The 20,030-nt window shown below is 32.7% G+C and overlaps 2 protein-coding genes across 2 annotated transcripts in view; both read right to left on the bottom strand.

Annotated features, from left to right (window-relative positions):
* Positions 1–8,447, bottom strand: part of LOC116347129 (serine/threonine-protein kinase NLK-like) — a 32,034-nt gene extending 23,587 nt beyond the window's left edge. The window contains 2 exon segments of the mRNA XM_031777599.1: positions 1,410–3,066; positions 7,808–8,447. Of these exon segments, the coding sequence (XP_031633459.1) occupies positions 1,410–1,600 (191 nt within the window). The 5' untranslated portion in view covers positions 1,601–3,066; positions 7,808–8,447.
* A 1,100-nt stretch (positions 8,448–9,547) lies between these two features.
* LOC116347034 (ubiquitin-protein ligase E3B) lies at positions 9,548–14,334 on the bottom strand. Its single transcript, XM_031777428.1, has 16 exons — positions 13,725–14,334; positions 13,350–13,648; positions 13,194–13,279; positions 13,004–13,099; positions 12,562–12,942; positions 12,431–12,488; positions 12,251–12,357; positions 12,158–12,185; positions 11,678–12,092; positions 11,489–11,607; positions 11,272–11,427; positions 10,605–11,209; positions 10,407–10,522; positions 10,214–10,343; positions 9,985–10,149; positions 9,548–9,902 (listed from the first exon to the last, which is right to left on the bottom strand). The coding sequence occupies exons 1-16, from the start codon at positions 13,883–13,885 to the stop codon at positions 9,618–9,620; spliced, it is 3,207 nt and encodes a 1,068-aa protein (XP_031633288.1). The 5' UTR covers positions 13,886–14,334; the 3' UTR covers positions 9,548–9,617.
* Between the last annotated feature and the right edge of the window lie 5,696 nt (positions 14,335–20,030).

Here is a 20,030-nt window from a genome sequence, read left to right as displayed (position 1 = left end):
GTGTATCTTTGTGAGAGATAGAAAGAGGAAGGATATTTAACGATAATGATTTGCCTCGGTGCTGTACATACATAAATACTTATTCAAAAAAATTTCAAACAATTACACGCACACAGAAACGAACAGTGGAAGGAAGAGAGAATGTGTTGCAATAGCAACACCAACAACAAAAACTGAATTCCATTTTATGTTTCGAATACACATATTTTTTTTCTTTCTCGAATGCACATTAAAAACGGTTCATGGCAGCCCCCATAAAATGAATTTTTTTTATTTCAAAACGTAGACAAGACTTCGCTTTCACAACACACCGTTCCATGTTCTGTCTCTATATCTCTCTTTTGGACGTTTCTAGTGTGTGTTTGTTGTGCGAGAGAGAATTTTGACATTGGTTTTACATTTGAACCTCAGCCATTATAGTTCTTCCCTTCGACTGTACCATAAACAGTGTGCGATGGGCTTTTTTCACATCTCTTCTTTCTTTCGGGATGTGTTGCATTTGTACACACATGTTTTTGAGTATATTTGATTAACAGGGAATACCGTACAGTTTTCTAATATATTTTTCTTTCAATTGCGAAACATTTTCAAGCAAATGATAGATAAATCGAATGTAGATTAAATTCTCTATCACAAATATGCGCAAACATCAAATTGCACAAAAAAATACATGGAAAGAAAATTACAATTTGCAGAGTGAACAAATATTCAGATCTCTTTTTTTATCTTCTGCTTTCCGATAACACGCTGTATTTAAACTTGTAAGTTTTCAACCGAAAGCATTGAAACAAAACTCATTTCATTTTATGTTGCAGTTGAATGGAATGTGTATGGGTCTCAACCTGCTCATGAAATCTGAGCTTCAATCTATACATATTTTAACCATTAGAAATCTCTACCTGAATTGATTTGGTGAGAAGATGTTCATCACTTTTTAACTTTTGTTTATTTCATATATGCATATCCAGACAAGAGTAACATTTTCTATGTTTTTGTTTTGTCTGGACTGGTTAAAATTAAACTGGTTGTTTTATATTATTTAAAAGTTTTGGTATACTAGTATTCTGTGTGCATTGGAAACAGAACTCTGCGTCCATTGGTTGATTTATGAACTATTCACAACAATTACTTTGAAGAAAAGACACTCCACGGATGATCTGTACCCATGATAAGAGTCTGCGGTGAAAGGAGTGAACATTCTTCTAGCAATCGAGTGATTCAGGGTGGTATACAAAATTTCGATCGATTTTGGGTTAAAAAAATCTGAGCAACAAGTTTTAAATTAAAAAAAACTCCGTGTACCAATTTAACTATTCAAAAAATTTGAACAATAAATTTTCTCTAAATAATGTTGTCGAATTTTATGGTTTTGGTTTAATTGCTAATAAAAAATAAATAAATGAACTTACCATACAACCCCGAATGCACCATAACCAATCGGTCTATCTGGTACAACATCTTGTGACGCGGCTGGCTGATAATAAGGAGCAGCGGCTGCAAGTATGGCACCCTGTTGAGCAGCCGCACCACCTTGAACAATTGACATTGAAACGCTCATTGAAACTCTTGATTGGCGAGCTGGCCCACTAACGGCCGCCATTAGATTTTTCCCATACACTTATCACAAAATGTGGTAGAGTTTCAATTCGGCGTTGCGAATACACTGTTTTTTTTCCGCGCGTTTGTTGTTTATCTTTCACTTCCTTAACGTCTTGTTTTCTGATTAATTTCGTAAATTTGCTTAAAACTTGGCCAGCCAAACGAGAATCCGATTCTGAATCAGTGTTGTGGAATTACACGCAACTCTTGCCACACAAATGTTTTTTTCCAATAAATTTCTGCTGTCCGATTTGGATCTGTTTTGAAATTGACGACTTTATTTAATACAATTTTTATGGTTTTGACGCAAATATTTCACGAAGACTGACCATTAAATTTGTCTCAAAATATAAAATAATAAAGCTTACAGTTTGTGTGTATTTTGGCGTTACGATTTCCGTTTTTTTTTTTTCAATTTCTTAGTTACAACTTTCTTTTGTCTTTGCCTTTAACTTTGTGTCGACGATTTTGTTTTTTTCTTTGTGTGTTTGTTAATTAGATGGTTTTAGTTTTGTCAAATTGAAGTAACAGTCAGCCTTCTGCATTTATATATAATTTGTCTCGTTACTTTTACAACGTTGTGTATGATTATGATTATGATTTCATTATACACTTCACTTGTTTTTTAGTGATTTTTTAGTTTACAAACAACATTGGCATACGTTTGGTTTACCGTTCAATGCTTCATTCTCATAGAAATTGTTGCAGATACAAGTGCGTATACAGAGTGTATCGATGTGTAATGTGTAGAAATGCAACGTGACATTCAATTTAAAATAAAAAAAATGTTCACTTGGTCTTATGTTTCTCTTGAAATACCAAGAAACCCAAAATTGTTCGCCAAAAATGTATGCGTAGCGAAAATCAAGATTCCATTTGAAAAGAAGCAGCTATTTATATCCAGAAAGTACAGTTGATTTGATCCAACATGTAATTCAACTTTGTCAGCGCATAGTCATATATATTTACGTTTGGAACAAAGTTCTAAAAAGTTGGATTTTGCGATGGTGGCAACCGTTCTTGTTATTGCATTCGTTTGCAATAAAGAAATATTAAACGACGTGCAAATATAAACGAAATCAAATTAATCACAATCATATGTTTGTCGCTCGTTTCTTTGTGTTTTCGTTCGTTTTATCTGTCGTAGCGTTGCTTTTTGTCAATTTTTGACTCGAAATGCTGTATGTGTGCGTGTGTTCAACGAGTGACGTGATTTTTGCATCCAGTATTAACATATGCTTTGTAGCGGTGACAGTATGTGTGCATGTGCGAGCGTTCCACGTTGTTTAAAACGAGACTGTATTCTTACAATTTGACGATTTTATTACTAAAGTGTTGTTGCATTTTTCACAATAATACTTTATTTGTATGGATTCCCTTTGAATTCCTTACTCTCTCTCTATCTCGCTTTTTCTTTTATTTTCTGTTTGGTAGTTTCAATTTGCTTTCAGTCGCGCTTCAATATTTCTGAAAATATAGAGGAAATAAAACAATGAATAAACAATGCTGAAATAACATAATCAATATTTTTTAAAAAAATAAACAATTAATATTAATAATCGAACATTTATTATCTAAACGTTTTTATGAAGCTTTCTTTCTTTCACAATGTAACGAATTCTTAGAGGAGGCGAATAAAGGCGATATATACTGTATGACGCACAAAAAGCAGCAGAAGCGACATAAAATAGAAATAAGTTGGCATGGTCTTTAAAATACATATCTTTTAATTGGATTGTATTTAAAGAACTAAATGTTCCGCATAATTTCTATTAAAGTAATATGAAGTCATGCTAACAGTTTGTTGGTTTGTTGGGCGCAATATATAATTAATAGTGAATATTAATCCACTTTATGACTGGCAAACGTTTGGTTACTTTCATTTATCTATTTCTACTGGTTTTCCTCTTCGCTCTCTCTTTCTCTCTCTCTCTTTCGCTCTGTGTGCCTCTATTTTTCTGAATTTTTTAGTTCACGCTGTTTGATAACTTTTGATAAATATACACCACATTGCATACATACAATTTTTCTTTCTAAGTACACGATGAACGATCGACGCATTCACGCTCAAAACTAGTTTTTTTTTGTTGTAATACAAATAGAAACAAAGGCACGAAAGAGGTGTTAATAGATTCCTCGCTTTACAAAAGCGAAACTTCAATATTAGTAATAATAATAATGAAAATATCTACTGCACAAAAAAAATAGAAACTAAATTATTCGTAATTTTTTTTTTTTGTACATTCAACGAATCGAATATATTAAAACAAAGCGGTAGAGAGAATTTTTCGTATTTAATTTCCTATTCGAAACAGAAATCAATAAATTAATATGAAGAAAAAAGAAGAATTTGTGTGGTAATAATAATTTGTAGGGCTTATTTTGAAGACAATTCCAATGTGCCACAAAAAGAAGTTGAAAATGTTGAAATCGAGTCAAATTAGAAAACGCCGTTGGTAATATAATTTTGTTTGTAAAGCGACAAATGTACGAGATGAGCGCATATATTTTTTGGAATAGAGAGAGAGAGAGAGAGAGAGGGAAACCGGTAGCAAGAACGGGATCGACACAGATAGGGAGAGGGAGAACTAAAATGTGTGCTGTATTCGGTTCTCGTTCTTTTCAATATTCGACGGCAGTATTAATCAGTTTGAGTGAGAAAACACGGTCTTATTTGTCAATACCGATTTAATACGTCTATATATGTACCATGTTTCGTTTTACTATTTAAATGGTATGTGCTATTGCATAGGAACCGCTATTGTATGTTTTTCAATATGCTTGATGTACTTCTCTTTGTACATACAGCGTGCATGTGCTCTCTCTATCCTATTTTGTTGCACTTCGTTGTCCTGTACTCATTAAACTACGAGGGTAATTTTATACGAAAACGAGTTTTTTTTTCATTCCGTTTCAAATAGGGGGAGTGAATCTTCGCTCATGAAATACACGCGTACAACACTGAAACCCATGGATATATTCACATCAGATACTCAACACTCAAATGTAAAAAACAACAATGTATGTGCAGCGGCTGAGGTACCAGCCGCAAAAATATCCATAACGTAGTAACAGCATATTGGCAGCAGCAGCAGCAACAAATACCAACTGTATAATATATATATACACACACAGCTGAAAGGTCTTTGAACCATCCCAACCAAATAACTAAATAAATGTTTATCCATATCTATATCTATATCAAAAAATTGAAGCAAAGTTTTTAGATTTTCAGGTGGTTCAAGTAACGGAAACTGTTCTATATGTGATGCAATATGAATCATTCACATTTTATTCAAAAGCTGTTTTTCACAAAATAATACCGGAATAATACGCATATAATTATTGTTGAATGGAGAAAATTAAATCTCAACCTCGTCATTGGCAACCATTGCCAAAAACAAAATGAATAAGCAAAATGCATCCTTCTTCTTTTCCTTCTTCTTTTTTTTCAGTTAGTGTTAAGAATAAATCACAGCCTGATGATGCCGGAGCATGACTTCCAATTCACACATATGAAATATTTATTTATAAATGTGTATGCACTGGATGAAATGAATACAGCTGCAGAAATGAAGAAACAAACATTTAAAATAAAATCATGATGCGCCAAATGCATTTACAAACGAGAAAAAGAAAAACATTAACAATGCGAGATTCATCTTGTTGATATTATTATTTTTTAATGGCAAACAGATAGATAAATTAGTAAGTGCTTATTTTCGGCGGATCGTTGAATTGGATAAAGCGTTTTAAGGCCAACATATTAGCAATATTGGTGATGTGCAACAAAAATGTCTGCATTTTATGGAACGTCCATTGGTTCTGGCCATGGGTTTCCACCGGAGGGGGGGTGTAAATCGGGAAGTGTTAGTCTCGGTGAGTATTAAGATGACATTTTTTTTATTTCATTGCGTACAAAGCATGAATTTACATATGCATACGTGATCAAAAGGCGCACAGAGCGCATTTATTCTCTGATATTTTTTTTTTTTTTTTTCAATATTAAATTTGAATTAATGCTGAAAGTATAAAATGAAATGCACGACAACAAAGAATAAATAAAAACAATAACCGGAATTGAGTGTGTACACTTCAAGAATTCACAATCGTCGAAGCTGCAGTGGGCTTAATAGGATTTGCGTTGCTTGGATTTTAAATCAAAGTCAAAAATCAAATCAATTGATTTGTTGGGCTCGTCTAAATGTCCCGTGTAAAAGATTGAAAATTCACTGTAGGTTGAAAATAAAATGATGCATAACAAACATAACTTTAAAGTACTTTGAACCTTAAACAATATAAATGATGTAAACTGATTCATTGAATGTGATTGATTGCAGCTGTGCATGTATATATGTATACTAAGGTCCCACCGGTTTCCACTTGAATGGGCCACAGATTTTTTTTTTTGACCAGCGTTCAAGTATGCGTTTTTTTTTTTCAAATATGGAATAAGATACACTAAATTTATTTATTGTTAACAATTGAAATGGATTGATTGGAATGCGCCACATGTTTGCCAATTCATGCCTGAGAATCCACGGCCATACAACCGTTGGTGGAAAAAATTGATTAGCCTAATAAAAACATAGACGGTGCATAGTTGATATCGGATTGTATCACACCGTGCCACCAAATGACTAACTATGAGAGAAAGAGAGCTTCATGATTCGTCTCGTATACACACAATCTATCTATGGTGAGCTCTTTATCTTCTTTTCTCTTTCTTTCTTCAACTCATTTACTTTTATCTTTCTGGTCGCACTTTCGGTTGTATAAATTGCTAATAAGCATATACATATGTACATATTTTTATATATGTGTATAATGTATGTATGTTGTTTTGTGTTTTGATTGTATTGCACTTTTTTTTTAAGTTGAAATTTTGTTGTTCTACGGCGTTTTCCCGTCTCCTTTTGTTTTCAATGCACTGAAAGATTGGTGTGCCTCACTTTTGGTGTGTTTGCGTGTGTTTAAAAGATCTAAAAAAAAACCTCGGATACCATTCATACTGGGTTGGTGTTCTTTATGTTTTTTTTCTTCAATCGCATCATCAACACATTTATTTGCCGCGATGTGTTAATGACTTAGGAGAATGAACTTACTAAAATCGCGTCGACTACATTGTATATTTTGTTGACGTCTGTGGTGGTAATCATTTTTTTTTCTCTCGTCTTAGTATGGAATATGTACGGACAATCTAACGTTGTCTTGTTTTTATACGTATATATATATATATCATGGTATTGTGATTCTTTTTCCCTTCCTTTGTTTGGTTCGTTGGATTTTTTATTTGTCGTTTTGTGTGGTATTAGATTTTTTCCTTTTTGGATTGAAGAAGACGAAAAAAAAAACAATGTGCTGAACATAATATTAACAAGTATATCAATGAGCCGTTGCCGATGAACAGAACGTGACGTGAAAACTATCGTATATATCATAAACGCACAGCAAAAATCACAAGCGCAGTCAAATTTTGTTTCCGTTTACGTTCAGTGAGTGTGTGTGTGTGTGTTTGAATGTATGTATGTATGTGTGTCTGAGAGAGAGTTTGAGCGTTCGGTGTGTGCAAGAGAGAATGAGTGAGAGAGAAAGCAAGATAGAGCGAAACTTAGACAGCGTCAATATTGTCAATAAATTCGCCTGGAACAAGAGAAAACCATTTGTGATCTCAATTTGTGGGAGAATGACATGGAGAGAGAGAGAGAGAGAGAGAGAGAGAGAGAGAGAGGGAGAGGCAGGAAAGTCACAGAGTAACCGAAATGTACTAGATGGTTGCATTTTTGCTGTTATTATCCTTTTTCTTTGCCAAAAATCCACAGATGAGTTTCATTTAAATTTTGATTTTCATTTGGCGCACACATAATTTTACTAAATCTAACAATATGTAACATGCTTGTTTCGTCCATGGACGTACACAATTTGCAAGCCAACTTCCATTCAGCTACTTTACAAATGACATTTTTCTAAAAGTCTTTCTCTCTAGCAATGCGGTGTGTGCGTTTTTGTTGCTCTCTTTTGGCTATGAACAATGCGCAATACAATTGTCGTTTTGTTTCATTCACGTTTTCGTATTTTTTTTTTTTTTTTGGCATTTTTGTTTTATTTTTTTTTTGCTGTTGCTTTGCTTGATTTCTGCAAACACGAATACGATATCCCATGATGTTTAACTACACCGTACACTCAACACAATATGTCATTTACTTACTTCTATTTCGCCTTATTATTCAATCGAATCCGTCATTTCCCGAAAAACGTTTCTGCAATTACTTCTGGGTACGTTGTAATCTTTCCGAATATCAGCGATGGTGTTTTTTCAATTTGATGTCAAAAAAAGTACAATTCAATTGTGTTTAGTTTTCAATTTGGTAATCCATTTGCACAGACAAACGCGTTTTCTCCAAACAACGGTCTCCCCAATTTGATTGCACAGAAATAAAATGCACTTTTTTGTATTCTAATGGTTGCTGTTTTTTTTTCTTTTTCAAATAACTTTTCACTGTTTGTTTGAAATTGGAATAACAGAAAAAACAACAACTGTTTCGTTTTGTCTATGTTGCAATCGCGACCAATTTCGATTTTTTTTAACTATAATCTAATGTTGTGTTGATTTCATTTTCTCATGCTAATCTTCCTCAGTTATTATTCTTTTGGTTTACGTTAATATTTATTCGTTGTATTTGTTTACCATGTTCAGTAAAATGGTGTAGTGCAGAGAGATGGTGTTCCACAAAAAAATAATAATAAACCACACAAAAATAGATAAAGAGACAAATTCAGTTTGAAAAAAAAATTCCTTCAATTTTTTTTGTGAGGCTGAAACGCGACGCATGTACAACACAATTCGACGACACTCTGTTAAAGACTAAAGACTAAATCGGAGAATATTCTATGTGTTGTTGGCTCAGCGTTCATTGCGGCGGCTGTTGTACGATGTATATTGTATTTGGTTACGATGTTAATGCACTGAACGAATTGTTGTATTTGTTACGAACACGCTGTGTCTGTATTTGTGTTGGGCATGTGAACACGGTTTTGTCGGTGTATACTTCGGTCGCTTTGGTTGCGATGTGTGCATGTAAGCGTGCGCGTATGAATGTGTGCGTTTGGGCATCACTACAACAGTGAACAGTGAATGCTGAATAGTTTGTTAAAAGTCAAAACTCTCATTAAAGTATTTGCAGATGAACGGTTTTTTTTTTCTATGAAATTTTTTATTCAATATTTCTATAAATCGGTTGAAACAAAATTACAAAACAATTACATTTGACATTTTTATTGAAATTTGTTTTATTCATAATTTTTTTTTTAATATGAATTCTATTGGATTGATGTTATCACAGTAAATTTTCTTTATTTTTATCCATTTATTATATATGTCTCTAACAATTACTAGTATTTACTTTGAGTACATTGGATTCAAAATGTTAAAGGTTTTTTTTTCTCGGGTTTTAGTTCTCACAGCAGCACTATACATTTAAAGCAAATTTGATAATAATTTAAATTCCGGACAGAAGGAAGGGACATTTGATAGGTGATAAATTATTGAAATTAATACCAAAAAAAGATTCCATATCATGAATTTTGTCAAATAAAAAATTCAGGATTTTTTTTTTTTTCAAATTTAAAATAAGATTTCCTCTTGTAACCATTTTCACGTTCAGCTATGATTTGGAATTTACTGTTCGGTGTGCTGAGATATTACACAGTATTCGATTGCATTTTTTACAATACACGTCTTAACTATTTGTTTGCAAATCTTGGTTAAAATACCTTAACAACTTGTTTACATATGTATAGATAGATATATGTATATATAAATATTTCAAAAGCTTATCATATTTAAAAAAAAGAAAAAAAAAATTTCCTTGAAATTTATGTGTTCACTTGTACCTTTCGTGTGTGTTTTTGTAAATATCTTTGGAAGTTCAATTCAAAGTGTGTGTGGTGTGTGTGTATGAGTATATGTATAATAATTAACAATTAATAATTCATACATAATACTCCTTAAACTTTATTCAAGATAGTTCAAATCCGGTGTTACTTGAAATGGCGTACCTCAGCTTGTCGCGCAGAGTACTTTTCTTTTGATAATTTGGCAATTTTAGTAAATTAAAGCATGTTGAAGATGTAGGCAAACGATTCAATGGATCTTTCTTTCGAATTGTGAAAAATCCACGGATCACCGAACCGATTGTATCACCAGTGTCTTCATCGTCACCAACTTCGACACAACGAATCGAAAATGGCGGCTCCAAATGTGTAAAACCAAGCAATGGTGGCTTTGAACAGCTTGTAACAAACTGTTATATTCCGAAAAATGAATGGAAATTATAGAGAGATAAATAATCAGTTTCAATGTGAATTTCACATGTGTCAATATACCTTGAGAAATAATTTTCGTTCATCTTCGGTAAAGTCTCTAGCTAGAATATCCCAAAGCCAGCCAACAACTCGATGCGAATCATGGAATCCACCATAATATTGTGTATGCTTTCGCAAATCTTTTAGATCCAATGGTGCCGTGTCGCCCGATATCAGACGTTGCAACTGTAAATTCATTGTAAAACGTATTTTATTCCCGTCAATTATGGGTTTATTCAATGGCACATACCTCTGGAGTTGAAAACAATGATAACCAGTCCAAATTGACAATGGTCTTAAAGCCGTGGATAAATGCTATTGTTTGCTCTTTAATTTGGGTGTGCATTCGAAAAAACGCCATATAATGGATATAATTGATTCTAGAATAAAATGTGTCGATTCATCTAATAAATTCCATTTTTTACAATGCACAATTTTTATACTTATTATCATTTGTCACCGGTCGAGCTCTTCCACCAGAATATAGTTCATGTGTAACAATTCTCCCCATTTGATCTTCATCCACCGAAAAAGTGAGATCCAAATCAGACACATCACCCTGCACAATTATGAACAAAAAAATTTTTTTATCGGATTTATGATAGATAATCGGCTTTTTACAGATAGCAAAGGTAGGTTACCTGATAATGTTTAACAAAACTTAGACTGCGATATAGTTCTTGGTCTAAACTTGGTAGTTCATCTATACAACTGTATAGGGCTTGTTGTTGCAGTAATTGTGATAAGAAAAACATAGCAAACGGTACATCAACGACAATTCCTTCGTAAACGGCTTTGCCCAGCATGCGTCCAACGAAATCAAATAACTGTAAATGATTATCTTGCAAATGTGACGTTGGCGATGGATACAGTCGTTGATCACTTGTTGTTTTGAATAAATTTAGTGATGGATCAAATACTTTTTTAATGGTTTCTTCTAAAAATTCTTTAAAAACACCATCCTGATCGATACCAGCCTCATCAAGACCTTGCTGATTTATGAAACGAACACGAATCACACCTTTCAATGCAGCCGGTGGTAACATTGCCAATTGTCGATAACCATCCTCAACGATTCGATCACGATGTATTGTTATCAATGCCGAACTGGGTGATGCACATGCTGACTCCGTTAAACCGAGTACCGCTTTTTCATTGTGCACATATTTTCGAAATAATTTAACACGATCTTCGTGTGGTATAATGTGTGGCATTTTTGATAAAAGCACTTGTGTATGCTTTTTACCTAAATGAAGAAGAGTCACAAATGAAATTTATGGCAAAAATGTTAATGAACCATTGGCATACCTTTTTCCAAATCGGCAAGAAAATTCGATGGTCGAATATCATAAATAAGCCAATGATTTTTTGGCGCAAACTGACGACGACAATCACGCCGATACAAACATAATAATAATGAATGCATTGACACAAATAGCGGAGTTGAATTGATTACTTTTAAATCTGTAATGATGAAAATCGATTAACAATTACTGACGTAATAATAAAAAGAGACGTAAAATACCGAATATATTTTCCTGAATTGCTTTATACAAAAAGTTGTTCAGAAAACTTGATAAAGCGATATAATGAATCAGTTCGAACGGTGTTTGTTGCTCATACATTTCAATATCGTCTAAAATTCTAAAACGAAACAATAATAACATTTAAAAACCGAATCCAAAATATATTTATCAACCCGGCACACACTTACGTCACATAATGCGTCATTAAATCACAAAACAGTAATAACATCAAAAGTGGAGGTGGTAAAGTATTCGATGAGGCAGATAATAGTTCTAAAAATGGTTTTAAGCCACAATTCAGACCAAGCGATGCAATCAATATGAAAAGATCATGTAAAAGTGTGTTGTGGTAACAGAGGCCGGACAATATATCTAATTTTAGTTGTGTTAGTGTTTCCAATGCCTCATGGTACATGGTACAAACGATGGCCACTCTTGATATTTCATGTGATCCAAGTTTACGCCATGGTTTGCTAGCTTTATTTTGCGTTGATTTCGATTGTGTTCGTTCCAGTGCCCGTTTTAATAAATTTCCAGATCCTTGTTGCGGCAATGTGAATTCGATTTTTTCATAGCCTACTGATAACTCTTTTAAATTATCACCTAAAATAAAACAATTATTGTTTGTGTATATGTAGGAATAAGAATTTAATTTGAAAAACTCTTACCCAAAATAATTTTGACTGTTCGATATCCCTAGGACAATTAAAAAATAATAATTAATTGCGGACAATTAAAAAATGAGTTCAAGAAAGACTTACCCATAACAAATATAGTTGTTTTTTGATAAGTGACACATTTTCATTGTGTTCCGAACTAACTGGAGTCCATCCCAATAGTTCATGATATTCAAGTAGACCTTTTGAACCTGGTAGTGGATCACAAAAAAATGGAAATTAATCAATAAGTAATAGTGAAGTAATGGAATACTAATCTTTTACCTTGTTTAGGGTCCTTCGCTAAATCTGAAATAGTTTGCAACAGTTTCATACAGACAAGCTGAAATAAAAAAAAAAACATAATTTTCAATATTTAATCACCGCACATTCAATATTTTCTTTCTCCTCTTTACCGTAAACGTAGGAAACCCGAATTTTGTTGCTGTTTCAATGGGCTCCAAATGGAATAAATGGACAATATTTGCCAATAAAGCTAAACATTGTGTTGCTTTCATATCGCTTGTTACATATTTCATATTTTGTTCCTTTTCCAGTAAATCAAGGCTTCGCTTCAGAATTGATTCTGTTTGGAAAGTTTTCAATGAATTGGTTATATTTGCTTCAATTTGATAAATTAGGGCAGGCGTTGATAAGATGAATATCAAAAACTTCGCCATTAAATCTTCGGTAAAATTTCCGGTTGTTAATGGTCGAATTGACAATTCTAAAACGGCTTGAAATGAGAGCGGCTTCAATGTGATATTTTTTCGACAAGTTCCTTTTAAAAGTATTTTCTGTAGAAAAAAAATTGAAAATCAGTTTTGTTTCTTTTGCATATTTGATAAATATTCTCACCCGTAACGTTTGAAAGAATCCCTTTTCTACGAGTGTACCGAGCATATTGCTGCATTTTTGTTTCATTACTGGTATTTGTTCCATTAAACTATTTTCCTAGGAGTAATCATATAGAAAGGAATGGAAATTAATCAATAAGTAACATATGATGACAATAAAATATATATAATAAAAAAGCAAAACTTTTTACTTTCAATAGACCCCAATTTTTTGGCGTTGTGAATGAAATCAATGTACTTAAATATAACGCCAAAGTCAAACTCTCTGAGTGTGTATCTAAAAAAAGCAAAAAAGAATAAAATAAGTAAAATATTCGAGTGTTATCTTTGTTTCCATCGTTATTTACCGGGCCGTAGATTTTCCATTTGAACACAACATTTGTATAGCAATAATTCTATGTGCTGCGTCCATGCCTTGTCGAGATCGTTATTTAGAGCAATACCAATGTAGCTAAGATTTGAATTTTCCGAATCAAGTGATTTCGACAAATAGCGACAAACCTGTTGCAAGCGTTCACTATACGCGTCCGAATTTTCACGAGATATTTTCAAAAACCGATTAACTGCATAATACACGTCGACATTTGCTTTCAACACCATTTCGGGCATTTTTGTATTTGGTGGTAAAATATCGTCTAGCGCAGCCCTGTAATAATAAATGTGCATAAGGAATTTTATGACATTCAGATATTCATCCGAGACAAGACCACCATCACACTTACAGTGCTCTTTGTTCATAATTAATGCGTGCTAACCATACACGAATCCATGATTGTATTTTGATTATTGCACCGTCCCGTTTCTTTTTCGTTTCTCGTTCTTCGCGTGCAGCCTTTGTCTTATCCAAAAAGTCATTTTTCTGCGATTCACTTGTATTGAACATGTTTAATATATCTCTATCGAATTATATAAATATTGTTGTTGGGTTAAAATCAAACAGCTATAAAATTTGTTAGTTGCAAGTTCGCGTCCAACTACGTTCGCTGTCGTTCTCTTTCCTTTTATTGATTCACGGATAACAAGACGAAACCAACATTTCAAAAGGTCAACAAATATTATTATTATTAATCACATACAATTCATATGTTTGCTTTACACTATCGAATCAGTAAATATGAGATTTGCACCTTGTATTTCTCTAATATAGCTGAATATTTTTATCGGTTTTTGCGACCCAACACAAATTCGTTTAGACATATATACAGTTCAATTGAATGCTTTGTTGATGGCGCTCAATCTCTTTTTTATTTTCGTTCAAAAATTTTTCATCTAATTTTTTTTTGTTCGTATTATACTATTTTTCATACTGTATACCAATTTGTATGAGAGCATCTCCATTTGAATTGACAGCTGAAAATTTTGTTTTGTTTTTTTCTTCTTCTCTCTTTTGTTAAAAATGTGTGAAGTTGACTGCTTATACATATACACACAGTGTGGTGAAGTTGAATTTATTAATACTCGATCAATGACTTTTTTTCTCTTGGTTTTGGTTTAATTGACATCAGTATAGTTGATATGCTCCGTTTTTTTTTTTTTTTTCAATTGAAAAGTTATGAATTCAATTGGCATGCTCAACTTAGGGTGAGTTTCATTTAAAATAACTCTTTTTCAGTTCAGCTGGTTCGATTGTGTGTTTTGTATATGATTTGGTCGCTCTTTTCTGTCACGAACGCCATCTAGCGAATTTAAACAGTAAAATGTTTTAAAGTTTTAACTTGAATCAATTCATTCTTAAAATTTGAAAGTTTCAATTTATTTATGAACAACCTATAGAAACAATTAGATGATGGTTATGTTTTAATGCATTTTTTCAGAATTGCTTTTAATAATAAAAAAACACTTCAAAAATCTTCAATAAGCAAGGATTTGAAAAATACTTTGTTTTCACACAGGTCAGTAATTGCACTTGAATTCATTCAAGTACACCATGAGAATAATTATTATCTCACAATCAGCGCATTTTTCAATTGAGATCCTTTTTCAAATTAATTAGCTGTATACAATCGCTTCCTTTTTTTTTCAAATCATGGGAAATCGGTGTTGAGAACTTCATTCCGTTTTCTATTTTGACAAATAGGTTTGTTTTCAAGTTCTCAATATTTGTTTATCGAACATACTATCTCGAGTTAAAAAGAGAATGGACCCAGTATCAATGATTTTAATATGGAACGCGTAAGTAATAGAAATGAGCTGAAACACACACAAGACCCAAAAAACTGGTAGTTAAAGAAGACCACCAAAAGGAAAAGTGAGCATTTTGCGTGTAGTGTTTTCTCCTTATCATCGTTCTTGTTGGTTTTTCTGTTGTTCTCCTTCGAAAACGCAATCGACGTGTAGATAAATGTTGAAAGCGGAACATTCAAAAATGTTCAAAGACGTTCAGTTAGAGCGCACACACAAAAAAAAAACGAGAAGCATTAAAAAGGAGATAGTGATAAGAAAATATATCGGTAAGCGGTACCATCACAAGAGATTTTCGACGTTTTAAATGGATTTATTCCTTAGCCGTACGTGGATTGCACTTTTTCGGGGGCTTTATTATGCCATCGAGTAAGTTAACTGCGTTTGGATTGTACGACTTCGTTTACTGTTGATCCTGGCTACCGGCGCTTCTTCGCTCTAAAAGTCGTCAATTGATAATGATGCCACCCAACTATATCGTCGCTTGTTATCAACATTTTGTAGCCCTTTCTTTTTTACGTTTATTCATATTATAACAGTTTTGATATTCTGATTTCTGCTTGAATCCTCATCACTTCAGTTTAATATCGACTTTCATTTTCTCAATATCTATCGATTTTTTTTCGTCTTTGTTGTGCTCCCTTTGAACAACACGCCACATCGTGAACGAAAATAAGTTTTCCCTTGCAGGTTAATGAATCCAAAATTATATGGATACCGTTATTGACAGCGTGAACTACAAAAACAAAGCCGGACAATAGGTGTAAAATGGTAATGACTTTTTAAGCACCAACGCAAACATTATCCAACATTCGAAAAAAAATTGACACAAAATTACACAAGCTCATATCTTTTCATATGAATGTCGTCATATCATCAAATAAAGCCTCGCTTCTTATTATCTTTTCAATGAATGGAAACAGGAGATGAGTTGCGTAATCACCTTTTTATTCTCACCAATTTGAAAATGAAGAGGTCTTTTGATTGGAATAGATTTCTTATCTTCTCTATTCTCAAATGACGTAGAAATGCGACAAATAGAACATTTATGATCCAAAAAAGCCGTTTGTATTTATCCCCCAATGTAATTTCGAATTTAATCAGGTGAAATTTGACTGATGCATGGATTCTATATAAAAAAATTTGGCGAGTATGACCAATAGATTTTTTGTTCAAATTTCTTCACGGAACCAAGATTTCAAACTTTTTGGCCAATATACCGGCATTGGAATATATTGCAACACGTTTTGCCGGTTTGTGTATCGATTTCATTTATTTGATTAAAAAAAATCAAGTTCTCAAGCCCAAAGGCTTCACCTGTCCGGTTAAAGGTTAAATGCTGTTGAAATGTATGTCAAAGTCAGTTCAAATTGGTGTTTATTGACGGCCTGTGGCTATCGAACATATGTTTCATTTCACTAAGACTTTTTTTTTGCTTAAATTGATGGCCCTTTCCGTAAGTGGTTTTAATTAACTTAAATTTTGTTCAACCTTAAGAATATGTTTTTCTCTTCCATGCTCCAAATGAAAAACAATTGTTATCAATTTCAGTCCAGAATAAGAAGAATAAGTTAAAAAACTAAAGATCCCTCTAGTAATTGTTTTGTTTGGATTAAATTCTTTCTATAATAACCGCCAAACAATGAGTTTTATTTCAAACATATTTTCCCCGGTTACAATTTCCCCCATACAAATCTAATGGAGAATTTATGCCCGAAATATTGAAGAAACTAATTCCTTTTAAAATTTGGTCATATTTTCCCCAAGAAAAATATTTTATTTTCGGGAAATTGTGGCCAAAAACCCAGGGAGACTATTTCCAATTCGATTTGGACGTAAGTTCCCGGGGAAAATATTACCAAACTGATGGAGAATTTTCATCCAAAACTAAATGGATACAATTTCCCCATACATTTTTTCAAAAAATGGAAGAAATTGTGGCTAAAATTCGAAAAAAAATCCCAATTAAAGTGAAGAAGCTAAAGAAATAATTTAAAATTCATTTTGTTTTCAATAGAAGTCAACTTAATGCTTTTAGCTATTGAGAGATATTTAGTGATGTTAAAATAAAGTAGCAAAGAACTTATTTGTTTTTCATGAATTGATAATTTGTTAATCTATAACATTAAATATTTAGTAGTATATTAGAGATTTAAAACTAACCGCATCAATCAATATTTACTCAAAAAAATGAGCAATATACAAAAATTAAAATAAAATAATCGGTCGAAGTGATTGAAATTAAAACGGAGTTTAACAAGAATGAATATGCAATGAAAAAAAATATGCCACAAATAATATATGTGTGCAAAGTGAGTCAGAATGAATGCGAAATGCAAGTGCATAATCGAAAACAAAGCCAAGTAAAAACAAAAAAGCATAAACTTAAAAGTAAATACGATCACGAAATGGTACCAAAACTCATGTTAAACAACATATTTTTATTTTATCTTTTATTCACAGTCTGCTGTTGTGATAAGGATCGGAATGTAAAGTCCATATTTCAAAAATAAACGAAGAGAAAAACCTACTACTGCTACAACAACAACAGCAACAACAATGGAATCGAAAACCAATACCATTAACATTAACTCAACCACCGATAAACGGAACCGAAAACGAGAATGAAAACAGAGGTAAAACAGCAATAATTTTTTATGTGCGGATGGTAACTGGCGCCTTCACTTGAACGCCATTCACAGTATTATAACGAGTCAAACCGAATGTAATACACATAAAATACACGACTATTTGGATTTATATTCGTCTTCTTTGTATTTGGTGATAGTACGAGCTTTCTTCGTGTTTTCTTGCTGGTGTTCTGTTCCCTTTTTTCCCAAAAAAAGGAGCACCAATTCTACGAGTATTATATGTCGAATATACATATTAAGTAACATTCGAAACGATCGCAACAGATGAATTATTTTTCGGATTGATTTGATCCTTTGCCACGACTGACAAAAAATTAGGACCCTTTTTACGGATAATGCGTATTAAAAAAAATGTTACATCGTCAAACGTTGCATTTGATTGAAGCAATTTTGAAAGGAAAAAGTAGTCCATCGAATGGGTATTACATAAATCAAATAGAGAAAAGGGCCACTTTGAAAATCGTAGATTTGTTGTTATAATTTCTCCTAATAACAGGTTAGCGATATGTTGTTAAAAATCCTTTGCGTAGTGAAATTTATAATTTATGGATTTGATTGAGATTACCTCCACATGTTAGTGTCATCACTTTGGTCTCATCAAATATGAACCTGATTCAATGGCGACAACGAAGAGAACGAAAAACAATCGAAAAATTTCTCATAACATTATCAATATAAATTTCTGGGAGTCAAACGTACCAAGAAACTCATGCATAGAGGAACTAATAAAGCTTTTATTTATTATCAATGGAATGACTATAATTTGAAGCCCACACAAAGTAAACAACAACCAGTGTTTAAAACCATGGGTAATCGTTCTATCTCTTAACTGACCCATCCATTTGAAACAGAAGAAAAAACAACCAACGAAAGGAAAAAAAGAGAAAGAAACAGACGACATGCAAAAGAAATGCTCGCCATGAAATCAGTACACCATAAATAAACAAAAGCAATCTTTTTGTTGTTGTTGTTGTTCTTGTTCAACTATCGTCTATATTCGGCTATCTTTTTGGGTAACGTTTTTTGGCGGACAACTTACTTAATTAGTCGCCATACTACCTCAATTTTTTTTTATGAAATAGGTAAATGCGGAAATCTAAAAACCGAAATTATCAAAAAAATGCTTAATGTTTGGCCGTCCATTCTTTTTATCATAATATACCCAAGGTCATAAATTCATTGTTGCATTTTTGGCTAGCATTTTAGCATTCATTCAAAAGACTAGCCAAACATTAGGCCATTACTTTATCAAGTATTCCAATGTTTGTACGTTTTCTTTTTATGAAATATTTTCTGACTCACTTAAACGATTTATTATCATTTTCAACCCGAATACACACGGGGGCTAATTGATCTTAGAACAAAATTGATAATTAAATTTATTCAACACTTTTACTCAATTTTAACTCGGAGAGATTGAATAGATCGAATTTTCGAAAAGTTGAACTAATTAGAGGAGAACTCATGCAGGAGTGTTTTACATCGGATTATGCCCACAATCAATCAGAAAACAAAGAAATTTTAATATTCTAACAGATTACTCTCTTTTAAGATCTTTATTAAGACATTTTTTGTTGGGTAAGAGATGTTAACGATGTTGAATTTTACGCACGCAAATAAGAACGTATTGTTGAATCGGTGTCTGCTGCTACGAAGTCGAGGAGGGTGGTGGCTAATTCGGTTGGTGTTTCATTGTTTCAATCACAATGATGAATGTAATATGATTTCTAATGGACAACATTTAGTCTGTGCAAACTTTGAGTAAGTCGGTGAAATAAATAATATTAAATAATTATAAACGTGTCAGTCTGTAGGTGACCAAAAAATCCAAAATACCTAGAATTTTGGTGTTTTTTTAATGTAAAAACTAATTATTAAAGTGGATATATACTTCATTCAATTAGTATTTATCAAAATTTATTTTTTTCAATCAAAAATATATGGATCTAAAAGTTGCTTCCATTGATATGATTGAAAAGTATACGTTCGAATTGAATCGGAAAGACATATAATATTATATTGAGATATTTGCAGCCAGATGAATCAGCTCAGCCCGATATCGTCATGCGCTGAAATCGAGTGAAAACAATAAAAGTTTAATAAAAAGATTGTTATAGTGATTGTAATAATAACCATAACTTTGTTTTCACTCAATTTCAGCGCCTGACGATATCTGGCTGAGCTGATTCATCTGGC

Source organism: Contarinia nasturtii, unplaced genomic scaffold (genome assembly GCF_009176525.2).
Source record: "Contarinia nasturtii isolate CC-2019 unplaced genomic scaffold, AAFC_CNas_1.1 Cnas_scaffold_1699, whole genome shotgun sequence".
NCBI classification, from domain to species: Eukaryota; Metazoa; Arthropoda; class Insecta; order Diptera; family Cecidomyiidae; genus Contarinia; species Contarinia nasturtii.
This window is presented reverse-complemented; position numbering and strand designations above follow the sequence as displayed.